The sequence below is a fragment of the Zootermopsis nevadensis genome, unplaced genomic scaffold (assembly GCF_977971745.1).
Source record: "Zootermopsis nevadensis isolate Lab colony 2312 unplaced genomic scaffold, Znev_1.0 Znev_ptg000016l, whole genome shotgun sequence".
In the NCBI taxonomy this organism is placed as follows: domain Eukaryota; kingdom Metazoa; phylum Arthropoda; class Insecta; order Blattodea; family Termopsidae; genus Zootermopsis; species Zootermopsis nevadensis.
Genome location: NW_028259148.1, coordinates 15,011,421 through 15,033,716, shown reverse-complemented (window position 1 = coordinate 15,033,716; position 22,296 = coordinate 15,011,421). Strand labels below are relative to the sequence as shown.

The 22,296-nt window shown below is 40.5% G+C and overlaps 2 protein-coding genes across 3 annotated transcripts in view; one reads left to right on the top strand and one right to left on the bottom strand.

Annotated features, from left to right (window-relative positions):
* Positions 1-128: 128 nt before the first annotated feature.
* LOC110826574 (hemocyte protein-glutamine gamma-glutamyltransferase) lies at positions 129-21,045 on the bottom strand. 2 transcript variants are annotated; one of them, XM_087349742.1, is made up of 14 exons: positions 20,887-21,045; positions 18,076-18,293; positions 17,245-17,369; positions 16,598-16,736; positions 14,220-14,446; positions 11,936-12,110; positions 10,344-10,601; positions 9,530-9,698; positions 8,331-8,428; positions 6,926-7,092; positions 6,518-6,641; positions 2,608-2,768; positions 2,000-2,136; positions 129-1,339 (listed from the first exon to the last, which is right to left on the bottom strand). In XM_087349742.1, exons 1-14 carry the CDS (start codon positions 20,997-20,999, stop codon positions 1,189-1,191), a joined length of 2,262 nt encoding a protein of 753 aa, XP_087205868.1. In that variant the 5' UTR covers positions 21,000-21,045; the 3' UTR covers positions 129-1,188. The 2 variants fall into 2 exon arrangements, with proteins under 2 accessions (XP_087205868.1, XP_087205869.1); XM_087349743.1 differs by having other exon boundaries at positions 18,076-18,393; positions 20,887-20,961.
* Positions 2,768-22,296, top strand: part of LOC110826550 (limbic system-associated membrane protein) — a 580,384-nt gene continuing 560,855 nt past the window's right edge. Inside the window, exon 1 of the mRNA XM_087349748.1 lies at positions 2,768-3,813. The gene's annotated coding sequence lies outside the window, so the exon portion shown is untranslated. The remainder of the gene's footprint in view (positions 3,814-22,296) is intronic.

Genomic DNA, 22,296 nt, shown 5'->3' with positions numbered 1-22,296 from the left:
TATGTAATGTGTACAACATTTAGAATGTCAAGACGTAATTTAGGTTTTAAAAAAGTTAAAATACAACTGTCGCTGTAATGCCGGTAGGATTAAAATTTTTGGGATAATAAAATTAAAAACAAAAAAACTGTAGTCCGTACGTTACAAGTGTATTTGTACTTCAAAAAGTTACTTAATTTGTTCAAAGAATTCATTTAATTAAATGTTATATTATATAATCTCTTAGTACGTACTGGAGCCATGTCAATAACAAAATGGGTTGGATATTAAACTTCTTAAATTACGTCGAAGACTTTTAAAATAAAAAAAATTAAAACTACGTAACTATATACTTAAAGGGGGAAAAAAGTATGTAACTGTGGATATTTATTGTTTTGATGTTGGTCTACCTGCAACTGAAATGTTAAAAGTGAATTTGTTGTAGTACGTAAATATGGCGCCTTTAAGACAAGATGTAGAGACAAAGCTCCACAGGTCCTTATCCTTGGTACCAGGACGAGCCCTAAACACGGTGACGACATATGAGAAATTTCTGTCCCTATCAGGAATTTAGCCCCACCGAAGTACAGAAATATTTATGGTCTTGGTTTGTGCGTAATATTTTGAATATTCTGATAACGTGAAGAGGTATATGAACTTATTTAAAAAAAAAAACTTGAAATAAGTTACATACTAATAACATCAACATTAACTCCATTACATAATTATTTAGAATATAAACTCCATAATATAATATTAAACGCGGTTGAGTAGACACGTCTCTGGTTTAGACTGTGGGTACTCTAGACATGATAATAATCCTAATTAATTAGAATGTACGTAATAATAAAGACCGAAAAAGTGTATCTTAATTGTTTTTGAACACCCTGTAATAGAGTACTTGACATTTAAATTATCCACAGTTCTGAAGTGACGTTTACGTGCGACGTTAAAATATATTTGGGGGGTGCAGAGTTGAATAGATCAGGTGACGTCGTAAGTTATGTTTTGTTGTTCATAAAAAATGTAGAGATAAATACTTTAGGCAATTTAATTTTATACAATGAATGGGGAAAATGAATGTTTTTGTTCAGTTTTACTTTTAAATATTTAGGTGTGAATTAAATTTGGACAAACATTGATTTGTATCAAATTAATCGTGGTAAGTTCAAACTAAGGATTTTGTTTTCGGCTCTGTCGTGGTTTCGACTATTCCTCGTCTTCAGCCACCTCAATCTCGACAGATCCAGTGATGTCCAGTAGCTCCTTAGATGAAAATGTACCCACAAGTTTCTGTCTGCCGGCTCTCTGGGGTATGAAGCTGTGTTCAACTTTGACCTCCTCCTCTGGCTGGATATCTCTGGACAAAACCAAAAATGGCTAGTTAACATTACTTCTGAAATAGAAACTTTTATTGGGTTTCCACATGGATGTGTTGATCGCATCTGTTATAATACGTGTGGCTAATCAACAAAGCGTCTGACTACTATTTTGACTGAATAATTCATTAATAAGTCTAACAGATCAAATCACTGACTAATTAACTCACTTTACAAGTAACAAACTTCTGATTCAATGACTGACAAAATAACTAACTAACAGACTATTTAACCACCTAATAAAGTGACTGACAGCGATCAATTGCGTGACTTTGTGGACGTGTAACTCCCTAACCAACCACGTAAATCACAGAGTAAACAAATAGAAAATTCTAGCGTTTTCTTAAAAAACTATAACCTTGGTAACCAAGGAAACACGTGTAGATTTTAATGTAAAGAGCCCGTTATTTTCGTCTGATTTCAACGGGAATTGGAATGTGTTGCAACATTTTTAGTGACTCCGAAACGTACAAATTTAATGAAAATCCGTTCTCGATTTGTTTCATGGGTATAGACGGACGGAGCGGTTTAATAAGCGTTCCGCAGGGATTCAAACGCATCTAGAAAGTGACTGTTCTGTCAGGAGTCAATCCAGCTACGCCTGGAGACAGTTCAGTTGGAGTGACCCTGCAGGGATGTACCTGTAAGGTATCGGCGTATTTTTCACGAGGCCTGGACCCGCGTACTGGAATATGCAGCCGGTTAGGGCCTTCTTCAGCGGATTCTGGAAACTGAAGCTCACTGCGCATGGCTTCTGCGCAACGGGGATTCCATTTATCTGTAACAGCCAATTTGAGATTTGAGGTTTCGCAGGTCTTACAGGTCTCTGAAACATTGATAACCACCTACAAGACCACTGTCAGCAGGTGAGGATCCTAACCTCCATCTGCCAGAGCTACGTTTCTGCTATCATCAATGACTTTGACCCTGTGACCCTACGAAGACGTAGAGACAGATTTAAGAACGATATTAGGAAAAATAATTTCTCAAGCACTCTATGAGCATTGCCCGCTTGTCTTTATGGTAAGGGTACAATGAGGCTTATGTAAATAATATTTACAAAATAAGTCCGTACCTCAAAGAAAACACATCGCGTATCCATTGCAAATATTGATTGGCCGATGCTGTTTAGCGAATTGATCGCTGTTTGTTCTGAAAACCGTACGAAACCCATCTGTGGGCGAAATGCAGATTTTATCGAATGTTAAAATACGTGTTAGGCTGGGGTTTGAAGGTTAAGTTAATTTACCTTTATTTGGAGGTTGGGTTTCATCACCTGGAAGTCATCCTCCTCTCCCCAAGTTTCATTTGTTTCCACAACAGTTGCTATAGCGTAGATCTTCATGTTGCAGTACTCCACCAGCTTTTCAAGGTACTCCTCCGGTTTGACAGTGAGACGGAGCATTTCCTCTGTTTGGACGACAAAACAGTAGCTGGTACTCACATACGTAAGCAGATAACATTCGGTAACAATCAGTCATCAACGCCCTGATGATGGAGGCAGTATGACCTCCGAAACGTTGGTTAACATCGACCAGACTACACGGCCCAGAAACCCAAAAGACAGCCATCTTCGTACTCGCAGCCGTGAGAACATGAAATCTCGCTATTCCTTGTGAGATACATATTTATGTCATGTACGAATTTCATTTGTAGACACCCGGTTTCAATTCAGGGTGTCTTCGAGTGAGAGATTCGTGGTGGGAGTTCTTTTGTTTTACCCCCCCCCCCGCCCCAGGAGGTGTGCGGTCGCCCTAACCAAGCAGCACATTGCCACACCCTTAGCCCTAAGTTATCTACTTAATCTCTGACCTTGAAACTTTGCCGGTGGGATACGTTGTGCAGTTTATAATAAATTTGAATTGAAATATCAAACTATTGAGAACAAAAATTAAAGTTGGTCGTCAAATTCTGAACGCGAATACGAAATTCCATTGAAATCTGTTATGTATAACTTTGGCTTTTATCCGTAAACGAACGTTGCGAAGATTTCCACATTTATACAGTGTTCTATTACGTGTTATTAAGTGGACATGTCGATGTTCAAGTGATCTTGGAATGAGGGAGTGACTTAGTATCCAATTATAGTCTCATGGTTTTACCTCAATTTTACTTGCATTCCTTTCTGTACGTTCCAATGGAACGATATCTTGGTAAGTCTGTCGCTGTTACAACTGACAGTGTTTTGTTGTACCTTTCTATAGAGGCGCTGCAGTAAGTCACGTGTTGTTGACAGTCATTTGTTGTACTGTTCGGACGTGGCGTGCCGTTTGCGATGGGTTAATGTTTGTGAATGTTGTGCATAAAATTGGTGTAATTTGTGTGTGTTTATTGTGTTGTTTGTCTGTATAAATACGAGTTTATGTAATTGTGTTATGTGCGTTTTAAAGAGGAGTCTTTTAAGTGTGTTGCTGTTCAACCATCACTAACAGAAGACTAATGGCTGTTGCATCATGTAAGTACATACAACTTTTATGATTCCCTTTGTAGGCAATATGGCTAATGAGAGAATTTTACAGTGGCGGAACTACCTTACAGTCAATTTTGACAGTGATTCGATGTAAATGTAATGTAAACTTTTGAAACAGTAACTTAATATTTATTAAGCGACGCTCCCGGGAATTAAGAGGGCTTTAAGCACACGTTGAATTTTCGGTTCTACTCGCCATATTGACACGTCCACAACGTTCAAGCTGCAGTAATGGCTGCCACTGTCACGTGATCGCGGAGCAACGAGATGATATTGCTACACAAAACAGTATTTTCGTTTAAATAATTATTAACATTATTGTCATCTCTGCGTTATTATTATACAATCATATTATTATAATTTATGGATCCTTTGGTTATATTACAATAGGCTGTGGAGTAATTCATAAAAACACAACAAGTATATACAAGATCAATTCAAAATGTTATAAACCACATAAAGTAATGAATTGTTTCAAATAAATTCACCCATTCAAAGCAAATAAATTATATTACCCATTTATACTATCAAAGGCAAGAAAACGTTTGAAAACATTTTGAGTCATTTAGGAATTCTTCAACAAAGTCAAGTGAATGTGTGCTTAAGTACCTTTCTAATGCTACTTTATTCTCAAGATGGCGGACTGTTGAAAATTTTGATGCTGGCAAAGAATGCACTTTTCTGAAAGCATGGTTGGCCTGTGAACCTGTTGCTTATTTCACATGTCAAAATTGTGCAGCAGAATTTGAAAAATGTTCTTGGTTGTTCAGAGTGAAGTTCATTAATGAGATTATTTATTCACATGGAAGAAGTAAGATCTCTAATCCCTTTAAATAGATTTTTGCAACGAATTTTTGGGTTTGACGCCACCCATTAAAAGTGAATTACCACCAAACAAATTATTCCATACTTCATCATGGAGTGAGAACAGGCAAAATGCATCCAACTCCATAACAGGTTCCACTTAACTTCAGAGCCATTTGATGAATATGATTTTTCAGTCTGTAAACCAAAATATTTTGTTTTAATGACCCTTCAATGTAACCAATGCCTAAGGCATGTTTTGTGGTGAGTTATCTTTTATAAATTTTGTTACATTTCTTTCTTTTATCTAGATTTAGGGCCAGTGAACCATTTTCTCATCTGAGGGAGAACTCTGGTTGACATTGTCCAGAGTTCATCAGAGTTCTTCGTATAAGTTATGACGTCAGCGAATATTATGTGTTTTGATAAATTATTTATTCTTGGAGGGAGGGTATTTACGTACATTATGGAAAGGGAAGACCCTAGAATTGACCCCTGGGCTCTATTGTTCCCCAGTTTAAAGAAAAATGTTCTGAGTGTCATTAGGGGATTTTATTTTAGGACAGGATCTGAGCCATTTTGTGGCTGTCCCTTGAATGCCATAAAAAGTGATTTAGTTAACAAAATTTCATGATTTACACAGCCGAAAGCTTTGGCTAAATCGCAGAACATTCCTCCGGCACGCGTTCTTTGGTTTATAGATTCTAACACATTGTGCCGCGTCTTAAGTGCGCGTGCCTTTCATGAAACCAGATTGCCCTGGGACCAACATTTTGTTATAGTAACAATTTGACGGCTTAAACCTGTTCCACGTAACTTTCTCAGGTATTTTGGAAAAAAGTAATTAAAATACTGAAATTTTCCTATAGATTGTTTTATTACTGAGATTTTAGGACGGTCTGGGAAAATGGCTGCCTAAAGTGAGTGATTACATCACAAATGTTGGCTAATTGGCGAGTAATTAAACCTGAAAAACTTTAAACATATTTTCTTGTTACTGGATCATAACCTGATGATTTTTTTTTTGTGATTTGAGGGAATGTATTGTACATTTTATCTCGGTTACAGTGGTTGGAATAAGTTTAATAGCAGAAAATTTTACGGGAAATGCGTCTTTCAGAAATTAACTAGCTTCTCCACTCCCTACTTGATGTAACCGCCGAGCGAACTTGCTCGGTTTAAATATTACATTTGTTTTCATGTTCTCACGACGGCAGAGACCACGGTGATCTTCTAGGGTGTGAGGCCGTGTAGGCTTGTAGGTAGATTTCCTGTTTCTCACGTTCGATTCACATGGCTGACTCATTGTAACCTCGTGTAGCTACGATGTGCCTTGTATAAACTAAGTTCGTCCTTACGTAATATCGTGCATTCTCCACTTATTTCATTCTTCTCAGATCCACGTTTCTTTTTCCTGAGAACTTCGTCTTCAATCAAAGACACATCACACATTTTGGTTTTACGTTTTGAAGCCTTATTAAACAAACGCCATTCTTTTATAATTAATAATGCGACTGTCGTGTAGTCTGGTACAATATTACAGACGTTTCAGAGGTCATTGCTGCCTCCAACATCAGGTAGAAACAGTAAGCACCTCTGAAACGTCGGTGAATTACACGAGACTACATGTCGTAGCTAAATAGTAGCTCAGGTAATCTAAAAATTCCCCGCCTTTTATAGAACCCGAAAGATCACACTATCCTGAGCCAGATGAATCCACTCCCCACAGTCGCATCCTATTTCTACAGTATCAGATCGAATATCAGTGGTAGCGACGCGCTGAGATTCTGTGGTGTGTTCTGTTATGTCATGCCGTGTTGCGCCGACATCTGTGAAGATTAAGAGATTATCTACTGCAATTGAAGAGAGGAACTTGAACACTTACTGGCCTTGGGGCCGACTTTGAAGTCCCCTGTCGCTTTCTTGATCACGTGCGCCTTTATTCCTGTGTAGTAGATGCTAGCAGCAGACAGAACGGCCTGGACCGACCTTTCGTTGTCGGATCTGTTCTGTGGGATTACACAGAAAGAAATTAATCAGGCCGCAAGAGACAACTTCCTGTCTCAAATTACCGGTTAGTTTGTGCTCGAGGCAGGACGAAATCTTTTGTCAGCACTCGTAAGTCTTTAACATCGTGAACCACGTCGTTGTTTCAAGGACAGAGTAACAGGAGGCAGGTGGGAGCCTCTTCACTCTTAAATACTAGTGAGCTCGTGGCACAACAGTGTTCGTCTGTCTCTTAATCCACGAGGGTTTCTGTGCGATGGGCGTACTGGAACTCACAAGAACTTACGTGAATATTAACGGTGATACTGAAGCCATCACCAAGCTTCACTTCGTCCAAGTTTACGAGTTCGAAGTCGATGTCTTCTCTCGATTTTGCGGGCAGCATGTAGAACCTCTTCGCCCTCTCAGAGGCTCGAACTCCGTTCAGCAGGGTCAGGCGCTCGGCTTTTGTACCTGAGAATGAAAATTGTCACTACAATAAAAACGAGGCATTGTTTTGTTTGTATCTACCAATTATATGCCTGATGTGATATTTCACGTTGTATGAGTTGTTTTTGGGAATTGGCTAGAGTCAGGAAATGAAGACCCTTTGAGTACTAGACCAGAAAGAAAGCTAGCCACTAGGAAACCTGTGTGGTCTAGGAATATTTGTTTCGGTGGTCTAATTCCCGAATGGTCCAGGTTTCGATACCGGCTGTCACTGCTAATGTTAAAATAAAACAGTCTGCCAGCAGAATCGGAAACTGGTTAGCCTGATCTAAGGTATTTCGTGATATTCCTCAGTCCTTCCAGGCATATGCCGGGATAGTACTTTAAATTAGAGCCACGGCAGCCTAGAAGACAGTCTCTCAGACCGTGTTTATGGTCACTGAACCTCACGGTTAGCTCTCTTTAGCTCTCTGTACCTGCTTCACCAACGTAACTTCTCATAAATTGACAAGGATCCCTACAAACACGATGGACCTTCTGTTGCGGACTTCTTCGTGGTCGGTCTTCACGAGTAAACTTCGAAGAGTGTGTCTTGTTTTGAATATTGTCCTAATGTTGTAGCAATTCCATGTTCGTTTCACGCATGGAATACAACTAAACCAGTCAGTCTTTTCGTCGTCTTCCGGACGAATAATTCCCCTAGAATTGAGAACCGCGTAAGTGAAGCGTGATGGGTAACCACTGGGCTGAAATTCACGTCTTCAGGTTGTCGGTTTCATTGAACAGGTCTTGTTCTTGGCATTTGGCAGAGGCTCTGAGTTGTCCCTAGTTTGACACGTGGTGGATGATTAGTTACCAGGTTCAGGAAGTGACCACTATGGTCAGTGGTCATTGTGAGCCCTTTCTAATAACAATAAATTCCAGAAAACGAAGAACTTTCCTGCTTAAGACGCCAAGACGTAAAACGAATATTTAGAAAATATTTCTAATATCGTTTTTGGACTGGCTTCGGGAGATTGAATGAAGATAAGCAACGCTGTTATCTTAATTTTCGATGTCTTACGTGCTTAAGTGTGGAGAGAATTTCGTTATAAATTAATACTTTAGAATGTGATTTGTCGCAGGTAGCGATTATTTTCCTTGAGAGTTAGGAAAGTCTCAAAACACCTCAAAGAGGATAGCCGACCTTTGATTCAGTATCTGAACCCTGGATCTCCGAATACGAAGCACGTGTAATGTAGAAAACAGGAAATTCTTCGTACCTTCTTTGTTTTTGTACTGCTCTGTGACGTCATCCCTGTCTCTGTCTCCATTGGGGTCGTATATCCAAGGTTTCTTGGTCAGGATCATCCGCCCAATGCTGAAAGATTCAAATATACGTCACATTTTACGTTTAGCCATTTGTCTACGTTATGTCGAGATTCATTCCATGATTTAATTATCAGAATATTAATTTGACAGTCACGCAAAAGGAGAGAAACTCGTAATAATTTCTGTCGCCAAGTTTAAAACGTAGATACCACTTTAGATAAATTGGCTTAGATAGAAGGATAATTTAAAATTTATCTTTGATATGCTGCGAGAATGTGGATTGGATTTTTCTGACTCAGAGTATGGGCCAGTGGTTGGCTCTTGCGAACACAGAAATGAATTTTCTAGTTACCTAAGGGTGGCAATTATTTTTCCATCTGACCAGCTATTTGCCTCTGAAGATCCCAGGTCCGTGGAGTTAATTTTATGAACATGAAATTACGTAGCCTAATGTTTGTCTCTATTTTCCTTCTTAATTCTCCACTTCGTGATCATTTATGTTGTGCCCTCATGCCAGGAAGGTAGAGATAAAGTAGTTCCTTGCACTTAACTAAACACCACGATATGCAGGCGTATGGAGGAGCGGAAATGTAGCTCCACGCGTTCTTAATCTTGCCACTAGATGGAGAAAATCATCTCATCATCCCTTATATATCAATAAATTTTTCTATCGTCTTTAACACAAAATATGACAGAATGACACGCCACGCGGTTAGAACGCTGGCCTTGTAATCCTGGGGTCTCGGGTTCGAATTTATAACTTGTGTTGGGCAAGGCCGTGGTCTAGGCAACACGGAGTTTTCCTCCGTGGCATCCCAACAATTACTCCATTCACACACAGAAGAAGGCAATGGCAAACCACTTCTGGATCATCTGCCAAGAACGTATATGAACAGTTCCCAGTCCGAGAAAAGGATGGAAGGATCCTGTTCATATGGACCTGTCCTCAGACAGAACACTAAATAAATATAATAATAATAATAATCCAAGAACTGAGGTTCGGAGCAGAAGGGGAGGCGCGAGAGAATTGAAGTTCTCCCACTTTGCACAAAGGACAAAGGGCCCCCCCCCTCAGACTAATGAAGTTTGAACAGAAGAGGGAATAACTCTGAGCCCTGAACTCATGTCCAAAAGCAGTCATAATACTTGCTGGTATTTGTTGGAGTCAATCTTGGAGTAATTGTATTCGCTGGAATCGTCTTCCTTCCAGCGCACCAGATCCGCGTTTACGGTTGACAGAAGGAAAGACACGTCGTAATTGAAACCAACTGCGCCGCATTTGACGGCCTCCACAGAAGCCGGGCCGCACTGGTACACCCCTGAAATTTGACCACTTTGGATCAGTGAATGTTGTACACACGGTAGCAGTTCTCTGAAGTAATTATTTCCTGTGGTTTCAATACGCGTTATGCTATTAAAAATATCGTCCTATATTAATTTTGATTCGTGCTTAACAATATAGTGGAATTACTGTCAAAATCCATAATAATAAGTAAGCAATGAGCCTAAAGATAGAAATCCAGATGTTTACAGAACTTCCTATGTTATGGTTCCTAGCAAACACAGTAACTATTTTCATTTGCTTTGCCAAAAAGTAGGTCACTGCACCTTCGTCGTCTGCTCAAATTAATTACTAATACAGGGTGATCTTATTCCAAGGTATTTTGCTGTACTAATGGAAAAGCTAAAATTCAGCAGAATATGTTTCTTATTTCTTACCCCCCCTTAGAAGTAATTCCAAAAGCTTCCTAATGGTAACATTACTTTTGAAATAACATTCTGCCATCTAGCGTCATTTCTGAGAAATTGTTCCGTCACGTACAACATCTGGCCCCAAGCACAAAGCTTTTTCCAACCCCTGCTTTAATATTTTGCGTTGTGTATTACAAACATGTGACGCGGTAACTCGTGTGTAGCGTGGAAAGGGTTAACCGTGTTAAGTCACAAACTGGGACGGGTCTTACCGTCGCTTGTTTCTTGTGGGGTGGCGTCGATCGCCTGCCAACCCCCGTAGCCCTTGGGGAGGTCGGGGCGCGCCATCCACACATCGTTCCACACGTGATAGTTCCAAATTGAGTCGTCGCCCTCGGGGTTTGTAGGGTCATAGTCCAGCATCTCCATGTCGGCCGTGTAGTACCGGTCTATGGTAAGGGACGCGTTGGCGTCGTGGGCAGATACAAGGTTGGACACCACTCGGCAAGGGATGCCCAAAGCACGACACACTGAAGCAGTTCAGAGGCATCGACTGTATTTAGATTGTCGCTCGGAGAGAACTGACAGTGTCCTGAGGAGGATTTTTGAATCGTAGAAAAATGGCTCGAAGAAACTCAATATTATGACGAAATTAAGACGAATGGCATCGTTCGTGCATTCAAGATGGATGGGAGAAATGAGAAATGCGTACAGAATTTTTGCCTGACTCACGAAGAGAAGGGACTAGTTTCGATACGTAAGTGTTAATGGGAGAATAAGTTAAAAAAATATTTTAAGGATGTAGGACGCGAATTGTATTCTGCTCTTAAGTTCGCGACGAAAATTTGTTTTGTGTAATTACAGATTCAGTATACGCTTTAAACATGCGAATCCAAGAAATTTTCAAAAGAGATCACGGCACGCGTAGTTGCTTGTAAAAAATTTTAATTCCGTCTTCACAGATTTTCAATTCAAGTGACCCAGTGACGTCACAAACACCACAGATGAAAATTAATAGAAGTTTGAACTAGGGGGACAGGTATTAATGCCTCCACGACAAATCCATATTAAAGAATTGTTTGTTGATGGAAGTGGCGATTTATAAAATAACATTTTACAAGTCACCCTTTCAAGTTGATACTTATTAGCATCAACTGAAGGCTGTATTTATTTTGTTCGAATCAATGTTTTTAGGCCATGACTTGTAATATTGTGATATTTGAGATCGATCTTTTGGATTGTAACGCCACGTGGTCTCCTGAAGATGGAAGCAGTATATTCCGTTGAAACGTTGGTATGCACCTAAGGTTTTAACGCCCAGAAGACCGACATCGGTTGGTTGTAAACACCCTGTATCAATATTATTGACCTTTACTGTGACTAATTCTTGGAATATTTAAAAATTCTTGCTTAAGTGGGGGAGCCACGGTAGCTCAGTCAATACGGTTACGAGACTACATCATCCTGGAATACTGGGATTCAATTCCCGGCAAGGCAGGATTTTTATCTTCGTCACAACGTACAGTGGCACTGGGGTTATTTCCTCGGGATAATGCGGCCAGGACGTGAAGGTAACCATTCCGCTGTATCGAGCGTGGAGATTAAGAAATGCGTGAACTCTTCCGCACAACGTGGTGCTAAGTTAAACACTAGGCATAACTTTACCTTTCATCGTCTTGTGAGAGTGTGGTTGTGAGTGATGGACTGGTAGGGATGGTGATGGAAGATTTCGAGGCCTTAGCACTTTCCTAGAGCGGATGAAGCTGTCAGTACAGCCGGTATCCGGACTGAGCTTCGAACCCGAGACCTGCCAAATACAGAGCAGGAGTGCTAACCACTCGATAGCACTTCTTGGGTGTCTTACCGGTGGCAACGACGCCCGCGAACACCCAGCACTGGCCGTACTTGACCTCAGTGCCCGTGTCCAGGTATTCTTCCAGGATGGGTACGGATCCTGTCCACGCAGCTGGTGCTGTGCCGTCTTCATAATTGCCGTTCCATCTTCCTTGCAGCACCCCCAAGTCATCATTCGAGTTTACCTGCAATCATCAGCAAATTCCTTTCCCACCTGCTTCAACTATCAAGAACTTCATTCTGTGTTATGGGTTTCATATGATTCTCCGATTAAACAGCTGTTATTTCCTTAAACAGCGTTAAAAAGTTAGTCTTTGTAATGGTGAAGCGTGGTGTTTTCTTCGCGGTACGGACTGAATTCTTAAATACGTAATATTTAGACGAGCTTTGACTTAAAAGGGTTAACCAGTTGATCTATGCAATGGTGAAGTGTGGTGTTTTCTTCGCGGTACGGGCTGAATTCTTAAATATTATTTATACGAGCTTTTGCTTTAAAAAGAGTCGCTAAAAACCATAAATAAATGTATCCTTATCCGAAGGACGAGCGGGAACTGCCTGGGAACCTTCCAACTACAAGACGGTCTTCCCCCCCACCCCCGAAATTATTCTGTCTAACCTTCCCTCAACTTTGGCTTCGGATGTTAATGCACACCAGACAAGGCGGACAATTGTGCTATGCGACCTCAACATTTTGTTAATTAGCTGGAGACTTCAGCGCCCTCACAGGCTGCATAACCACTGGCCTTTGATGGGGCTTCACCAAAGCAGCCCGTTTACCGCCGATGCAAACACGAATGCCAACATAATAGCCAATAAATGATCGATTTTCCGGGAACTTCCAATTAATATTTTGTCGCGGTAGACCTCCATATCTTAATAATCTATAATTTAAATCAGTATTACCCACGTGACAATTATTCGAAACTCTGAGGGGTAATCACTGTCCGAAAATGTAAAATTGCGACATGTAAATTAATTTTATAAGATTTTGAGATTCCCGGAAAGGCGACGGAACAAAGTGACAGCTTCATTCGTGAAGTATTTGTGGAGCATGCTGTAAAGGTGTCTGTTTTAGTAGGATAGGCGGTTTTAAAATCAACTTTATAATCCTAAAATACACCAAACTGACATCCGTCGTAGGATGCGCAGACTCACGACGACCACTGGTCCAGATATTTCTTCTGTTGTATCTCTGACCATTCTTTCTCTGTTCTCTTTTGTGTTTTTATTCTCATGCGCTGTCGACTTCATCCTTTCTTGTTTCTTTATGTTCTTTAGCAGCTTGCGAACTCATTACACCTCCCTCAATCCTCCACCTCCTCTGGGTCAAACTCTTGACGTCGGTAACCACTCGAGACACGTGTCACAGCGCAATTGCCGATGAAACTTGCGTCCTTGACTGTCCTTCTGACTTCTACTCAGGAAACGTCCGGTTCGAATCTTGACTGGGACATCAATTAGCATATCTACCCAGTTCCTCCCGGCGAATACTGGGATAGCACATTAAAACAGGCCACGGCTCTGTATTCCCACCCACCCGGTTCGGTTTGCCTTTATCTACTTGCAGAAAATATTCCGCCGTTAATGGAGCACGAAGGTTCATTACCGTGTTCACAAAATCCCGTCACTAGACCTTATCCTGAGCCAGATTAACCCAGTCTGCACACTCACATATACGATGAATAATTGATCGGCTTTAATATTATCTTTTCATCGACGCCCAGATTTTTTAGTATTTTATTCAGGTTTTCCGATGGAAACTTTATAGCACAACTCACCTTCCTCATCCGACATGATCCTCCATTCTTAATTTTTTAACCTAATAAAATTTTGTTAAGCGTATAAATGACGAAACTCCACAATCTGATACATTCTCGGCCCAAATGTTGAGATGAGTAATGGAATTAATTGATTCGTTCTGTTGCTGGGTTACATAATAAGACAGCTTAAACAGGCAACTCTCGGTTTACTAACTTTCGATATAACGAACGTCAAAATTCATTCAAAATTTCTTAAAGTCGCCAATAGATAGAGTTCCTTATAAAAAGAAATGCCAAACATAATTGTAAGATTTAAATAAATAAACTTTTAAAAAATGTATTTATTACAATAATTATCACAAAATTATTATACGATAATTAGTACATAGTTTTAATGCTTTAAAATTACTGCTAACGTATACGATAAGCATAGGAACTGAAAGATACACATAACGAACAACGTCTTGGAACGGAACTCGTTCGTAAACCGAGAGTTGCCTGTAGTAACAACTCAGTGTGCTTGAGTGTACTCACCAACTTGGATATGGCGCGGGTCACGTAGATTGGGTTGCCGCGGTTCACAGGGGCCACGTTGCTTCTGCTCATCATAAGGTCGACGGCAGGAAGGGCTACGGCGTCGAACTGACCGAATATCCACTCGCGGCCCTTTGAGGAGCCGTAGGGCCCCACCCAGATTTTCCCAATGTCGTTGAGCACGTACTCGTCCAGCAGACGTTCGTCAGGCATGTAGACCTGATCATCTGGGTCAGACATCAGCATTAGAGTCACGGCAAAGGCGATTGGAAAGTTTATCGGCACTCGACCAGTCAATAAATTCTTTGCCTTTTGTTTAACAGAAAGCGTCATCACTGATATTGGATTCTCTAACCCTTTAAAGGCCATGTACCGTCTGCTTTAATAATTAATAACTCTTCATCTTTTATTTACGAGTTTCTTATAATTATGTGCCAACGAAGATTATTTCCTTAAACAGCGTTAACCAGCTGATCATTCTAATGGTGAAGAGTTGTGTTTTCTTTGCGGTACGGACTGAATTCTTAAATGTTATTTAGGCGAGCTTCGGCTTCGAAGGGTTAATTATCAGAATAAAAATCTATTATTTCCTTAAACAGCGTTAACCAATTGATCTTTGTAATGGTGAGGCGTTGTGTTTTCTTCGCGGTACGGACTGGATTCTTAAATGCTATTTAGACGAGCTTCGGCTGCGAAGGGTTAATTAATTATCAGAATAAACAGCGATTATTTCCTTAAACAGCGTTAACAAGTCGATCTTTGTAATGGTGAAGTGTGGTGTTTTCTTCGCGGTACGGACTGAATTCTTAAATATTATTTAGGCGAGCTTCGGCTTCAAAGTCAATACCAGTTTTAAAATCATAATCAATCTTACGTCTGAAAAGTGTTTTTTTACATTTCATTCCATTTCTGACTGACATTTTATATGAAATTCCGAGATACAGCGATGTATATTACGTGTTCGTCTCTCTTGATTTATTTATCGTAAGAAAATTACCGATTTTTTTTAAATAGAACATGTATCAGGATTGGGTCGAGCAACTTTTAAATCATCCTGTATATTTTAGTGTCTGCATTTTTATTAACAGAATAGAACACTGTGGCCAATCTGTCAGTTGTAAATAATCATCCAGGGATTGTGCTGGGTTTTATGTTGTGTGTAAACGTGTGTCAGACTGATACGGTATTTATGGATTACGATTTGTTTTTGACAGCCAGTGACTCAGAGAATTAAAGTCGTGATAAAATTTCGTGGTTTATTATTTGTAAAACATTGCTATTATCTATAACATGTATCTGTTATTATTAAATTGTTTCATCATTGAACTCACCACTAAAACATCGGCTGTTCTGTACAGTGAATATGAACTGAACTAATTCACATCAAACGCATCGATCAGTAATATTAATGGGGTAATAATGTTCCAGTGGTTTTCACCACATTAACGCTTTTTGAACGCGTTCTAATTGTAATACATTACGAAATACGGTACTGATCTGAAACTTGTATTGAAACACAGGAATTTTGTGATTCAGCGCGTTACTTAACACAATTGGCAAAGTAATCATACAAGTAACAAACAAACAAACAAACTATCATGTACGAAACATATGAAGAAGTTCATTAATGTGTTAACAAAAGCCTGTCACTATCCAGCTGGGTGTATTTCACATCCTCTTACATTTTGCTTTAAAATAATTTTTAATATTATCCTAAATTTTATTCCTGTACTTCCAAATTGGTCCTTATCTTAAGTTCTTTCGACTAACATGTTTTGTGAATTTCCCTTATTCGCCGTGCGAGCTACATGACCTGCCAATCTCATAATATTATTAATATTAATCTTAATTAATGGCTAAAGACTTGGAAGGGTTTTTGAAAATAAATGATGATGGATCGTATATATATACACAGTACACGTGACGTGATACTATCAGTACGATTAAAAGAGAAGATTTCTGTGGGTTGAGCATGTAAATAACATGCGGGAACAGATGGATTAAAGTATTTCTGACCTGTTCTAGTTGAGAAATACTTTCGAACTTATGAATCAGTTTAGATTTTTGCTAAGTGTCCCTGTACGGGAGAGGAGCCCGTGGCAAAGGTTGTTTCTACAGGGGGACAACAGAGAAATACGGACAGACATACATGACTCGAGGGGATTTCGAACCAATGGTCGGTCCAGTTTTGTGTGCGTCCACAGAACCTTCATTCAAATTCGAAGAGGCTTCCTTCCACATCCTTTTGTATTTTTTATTCTTTGATGATCCTATAATTCTACGATGTGTGGTCTGAGATACTGACGGCGACATTAAGTAAATTAATTACAAATGAAATAATTTAGGTCCCTTAAAAATATCAATGAAAATTATCTTACCTTTAGCCCATGGGTTGAACAAGAGGTAAAGTTTGTCATCATAGGTAAAAACTTTAGGTTGTGTTTTTAGGTTATCCTGTGGCTTAGTCTCAACTGAAAGGTTCCACAAGCCAACTGGTATGTCAGGCGGGGTGGACACCTGCGAACACAACAAGTTATGTAGATAAGACGTCAGAATACGAGACCTGTCACATTAGGTATCAATTGCTTCTGGATAAAATACATAATCGACGTTTAAGAGGCGCTTTTCTATCTTCTAATTAAGGTATAACGAAATGCACACACACACTCCCTCCCTCTCCCTCCCTCCCCCTTTCGTCTTTTTCGATGAGCCGGAATAGCTCATGTCAGTATAGTGACTAGCTTCGGACTGGACGACCAGGGTTCGATCCCCGACGGGGGCAGAGGATTTTTCCTCTAGCCTCTGCGTCCAGACCGGCTCTGGGGCCCACCCAGTCTCTTATCCAAATGGGTACCGGGGTCCTTTCCCGGGGGTAAAGCCGGCCGGGGCGTGAAGCTGACCACTCACTCCCATCTAGTGCCGAGGTCAAGAATGAATAGGAGCTATAAATTCCTCTCCCCCGAAGTTACCTGCGTGGCGTGTAGCGGGACGGCTTTATTTCACTTTACTCTTACTGCGGCTTTACCTCCACGTTCATGGAGTTCTCGTCCTTGCCCACTGTCCTCGCGTGCCAGGCCTTGACGTCCTCTCTTCGCTTGTCGCTCATAGTGCAGATCGCTTTAGTCCCTTTGATGATATTCGGGCGATTTCCTGTGCCGAAGAAAGCAGAATTTTTTTTGTAAAAAATCTGTCGAGATTGCGCCCAGCAATGCGGAGAAGCAAAAATAAAATTAAAGAGGGAGAAGTGAGAGACACTATTTCAGGGGAAGAAAGATCATCGCTTTGTTAGAAGGTACCCAGGAAATGCCCACTCGTCTTTCTGATAAAGACAGAATGAGGGTGAACGCGTTAAGAGTGGTAAGCAATGAAAACTTGGTGACGAGAACGGAGAATTTTTTTATTCTCTTACTAATGAATGTTGAAATGATAATTGTGAACAATAATTTGGTCGCCTCTACAGTAACGGGGTAAATTTTGATGAATGTTAATCGGGAGAAGCAAGGAGTAGTGACTTGGAACTTGTGAAGAATCTAAGTATTTTCTTAAATATCGAGAAAGACACACTACTAGCCATCTGTCCGGCAAACAAGAGAATGTTTTCCTCTATTATGTGCGTCGTGGGCTTCGTTGATAATTCCGATACAAGATTTTAATGAAACAAAATATGCATGTTTGTCACTCGATACACTTTGAATCCTTTGCCCTTCCGACAGGACCTTGGCTGCCATAAAGGTCTTTAGAACTTTTCATACGATATGCATTGAAATCCCCACGACCAAGCGCCCACACGACGAGAAAAGTAATTGAACAACATGGACGAGAGAAGAACAGCTTAAATTAGGTGCTTAAGACTTACCGTATGTGAAAACGAGCTGGACAAGGTCTTTTTTGAGGTCGTAGCCCCGACCCGAGAAGCCGATCACCAGGTGGAAGGGCTGAGCGCGTCTCAGCACCACGGTGGGGTTGTCCCGATGTAAAACTTCGAACCTGTCTGTGTGGTGCAGCTTGGCGTTTTCCATAGGGTACATGTGCACCGACGACACTACAAGCTGCTCGTCGTTTGACATGTCGAAACTGAAATCCGAGGCGTAGGGTAAGTCGGGGAGGATGTGCCACACTTAACACTTCGATGAACAAGTCTCGCCTGAACAGCACTTGGAATTTCACTGCCCTCCTAAAAGTGAACACAGTGATTTTCCACCAGAAAGATCATTTGCTTGTTGCCGCTTAGGGAAATTTTCGCTGTTTATTTTGAATGCAAAACTGCAGTAATGCGAAAAGGATATTATGTCATTTACGTTAATCCTAGTTACATCAGGCTTCCGGTACGGCCATGTAATGACTTAACTCCTAAAAGCAAAGTGTTAATAATATTTAACACAATTTTAATAATCAGAATCTCTGCAATTACGCACACAGTGTATTATGGGTTTAGTATGATTTTCATTCACGGGAAAAGAATTCGGTAATCAAACGTTTAAACACAGAAAAAACATGTAGTTGGTGCGAGAATGTAAAACAGACATGCTCCCCCGATTGTATGTGGCAGGTGCCACCATATACTGTCATTAACAAAACCCTCCTCCATTCCGATTACACTTTCGAATGCATATCTCGTAGATTCAATGCGTTCTACGTGCCCCGCCCATCTCGTCCTCTTTCACTTGATTATCTTCTGTGAAGAGTAAAATCTACGAAGCTCAGCGCAATGTAATTTTTCTCCAATTTATTTTGCCTTAGAAAATTTATCTTTTCTTGAGAAGGTCTTATTTGCTTACGAGCCTCGTATTTGTGCCTCAGAGTTGCATTTAAATGCATGCATTTGACAGCATCAGCTCCGGGATTAAGTAGATAATAATGTCACGTTCTTCCTGTTTCCTATACGCACCGGCTCTGTTCAACTGTCCGGAGCTTCCTGCTTCGCCATTATCTCTGCCTGCTGCTGTCGTGTGTGCTCACGCTGCGATATTAAATATTGCAATATTTTGCTGAGGCGAGTAACTTTGTGCCGGGTGGGCCGAAGGGGCTGCATGAGTGGGTCAGAGCTAAAAGCATATTTGTCCATTCCACCCTTGCTCAGCCGGTCCATGTAGTCCCCTGGGGGGGGGGGGGGAGTGGCTGAAGTGTGAACCTGGTCAATGAGCTCCATTTATTCTTATCACTTTACCCGATACGCTGAGTTTTGTGAATTTTACGCATTGGGATAATTTTGTCTCGTATATCTAGCCTCTGCGTCCAGACCGGTTCTGGCACTCACCTCCATCTAGTGCCGAGGTCAAGAATGAGTAGGAGCTATACCACCTCTCCCCCTAAGCGTGTACATGGCGTATAGTGGGACTGATTTACTTTATATAAGCCATGCTGTTGATGGTATGACAAAATGTCTTTGGTGCTGATTAAACACAGTGTCAAGACGACGTGTGGTGGAGTGGTGACGTATTTCCACTCATTCTTGATCTGTGCACTAGATGGCGTGAAAATTCATCTTACAGAAACGTTAACCTGGCTCTGGAAAAGTTTAATTAGCTGGGTTTTATTTTTAAGTTGATGCATGTCCTGGTTCTACGAACGGAAATTTTACAGTCAGCTGAATAATATCGTGATTAAGTAATTTAAAATTAAGTTAGCATCTTCTCATCACAAGCTTCAACACAGAAAAAAAAATCATGGCAGAAGTCTTAAAACCTAGTCGCAAAACCCGTAAGTATTATTTTTTTTAGTCATATTTAGCTGACGTGAAATTGTAATTGGACAAAAATGTAATTTACCTCGTCGATTGTTTTGCTGGTCGAGTTAGTCCGTCCCAGGGGGTGGTCATAGGATCGCCTCCTGATAGTGTGATAATATTTTTGCTTGTAATTTTAAATGTCATAGACATTATTATTATTATTATTATGAATTGTTTAATTGGTCCACAAGCAGCAAAAAACTTCAGGCGTGTTGCCGTCATAACTCGGATGCTTGCAGGCCAGATGAAACTGTATTATTATTATTATTATTATTATTATTGGCCTTAGTTTTCTGCTTGGGAAGAACTTGCTGATTCAGTACAGAGTTTCTCTGCTTTAAATTGTCGCGCATAACCTCAAAGTTCCTCACTGTCGCCATCTTTGTTATTGCCAACTTACGTAAATAGTTCGCAGACATGTTTGTGACCAATCTCCGTACCAAATTTGACGTGCCAAGTTATTAGTTAGTTATAGTTATCAAACCGAGAAACAAATTGCATGCATATTTTGTTTTTACATCCTGAACAGCAACACACATTGGATTCATTTCAGAGAACATTTGTGATTTCAATACTTTGTACTGAGTGTCGTTTCCACATCAAAAGTTTGTGCGCCTCCCATATTTTTATTACCCATTCTAGGAAATTTAAAAAAAACATTACCTGTGAGGTCGGAGTTCCAAATTTGCTTACCAAATTTTTTGAAAATCCGTCCATCGGTTAAAATGTTGAAAGGAAGAACGCACACACACAGAATTACAATATTACAAACCCGCTTTAATTTTTAATTTACAAATGTAAGTCGGCTAAATCTCAACAAAATCTGTTTGCACCTTGTAAAGACAGAAATTTTTTCAATTGTGTTACTCTGAAACATTTTGTGACATAATCCAGTTTTGCCTTAGCTTCCGAGTGTTAATAAGAACAGTATGCACTTACTTTGTGTAACGTGACGTATTATAGAAACAGCTGATTGATGTTGAAAGTGAAAAGTCTTGTACACTTGTGAGTGTCCGAGTGGCCAGTCCTCTGCAGTTATCCTTCTCCGACATCCTCCCCCCTCCCCCCTGGAGCCAGTTCCCATGGCTGCGTGCGTTGCTAAATACACAGCAGAAGTCTGTCGGCTTCTCACGACGATAGGAACTTAACATCCTGGCTTTATCGCGATGGGAGATTGGTACAAGTCCCAACAGTTCAGCACAACTTCCGAAAGCGGGAGATATCCACTGCCAATGAAAGGACGTTGATTGTAATAATAGTACTAACTAACTAACTAACTAACTAGATGGCTTACCGAACCCGAAGGTTCATCACCGAATTAACCAAAGCCCTCCACCGGACCCTGTCCTGGGCCAACAAAATCCAGTCTCCTTCAACTCCTATCTCCCATAGATCCCGCCTGAGATTATCCTCCTATCTACGTCTAGGTCTCCCCAGAGGTCTCTTCCCCTCAGGCTTCCCAAATAGTGGACCCAACCAACCAGATGGCTTACGGAACTCGAAGGTTCATCACCGAATTAACCAAAGCCCTCCACCGGACCCTGTCCTGGGCCAACAAAATCCAGTCTCCTTCAACTCCTATCTCCCATAGATCCCGCCTGAGATTATCCTCCCATCTACGTCTAGGTCTCCCCAGCGGTCTCTTCCCCTCAGTCTTCCCGACCAATACCGGGTGCACACCTCTTGTCCCATCCATGCGCGCTACATGCCCTGCCCATCTCATTATTCTCGACTTAATCACCCTGACAATATTGGGGGAGGAGTACAGATTTTTAAGTTCGTAATAATAGTAATATATTATTAAAATTAAAATAATGTTTACGTAATAGTGAATGATTTTACTCTTTGCCACCACGCCTGGGGCCCACCCAACATCGTGTTCCAATGAGCACCGAGCGTAAAGCGGCCGGAGCGTGAGGCTAAACGCATTTTGGTAGTCGAAAAACTCGTTCCTTTATCGGGCAAACTTTTCCCAGGTACTTTGTATCTCTTTGACTAATGATTATAATTAGTCATTCTCTGCTGTCAAAATATCTGTTCTCGTCTTGTTTACTGTAGTCCACTAGTGGTATACAAGACACATTTGTGCTAATTCTGGCTCCTTTTATGTTTAATATCCAAATTGAATAATCGATAAGCCTAATAGTTAACTTCTTAAATTCCATTTTTAAATATATGTACCAATCACTTTAACAATTAGCAACTATTTATTTTGTACGATTCTCAGTAGTATTAAAAATATATTAAAATTGGCCGTCAATCACAATATATATTATATTATATTATAATATATTATATTATTATATACCTTCTCGAAGGTATCACCACCTTGTCGAAGGCAATCTGCCG

Coding starts and splice junctions, on each gene's coding strand:
- LOC110826574 (XM_087349742.1), bottom strand. CDS start 20,999: ATGTCGGAGAAGGATAACTGCAGAGGACTGGCCACTCGGACACTCACA. Junction 10,602..11,935: donor CGCGGGCGTCGTTGCCACCG/GTAAGACACCCA, acceptor GAACTGCTTCAG/TGTGTCGTGCTTTGGGCATC. Junction 7,093..8,330: donor GCAGTACAAAAACAAAGAAG/GTACGAAGAATT, acceptor TTTCATTCTCAG/GTACAAAAGCCGAGCGCCTG.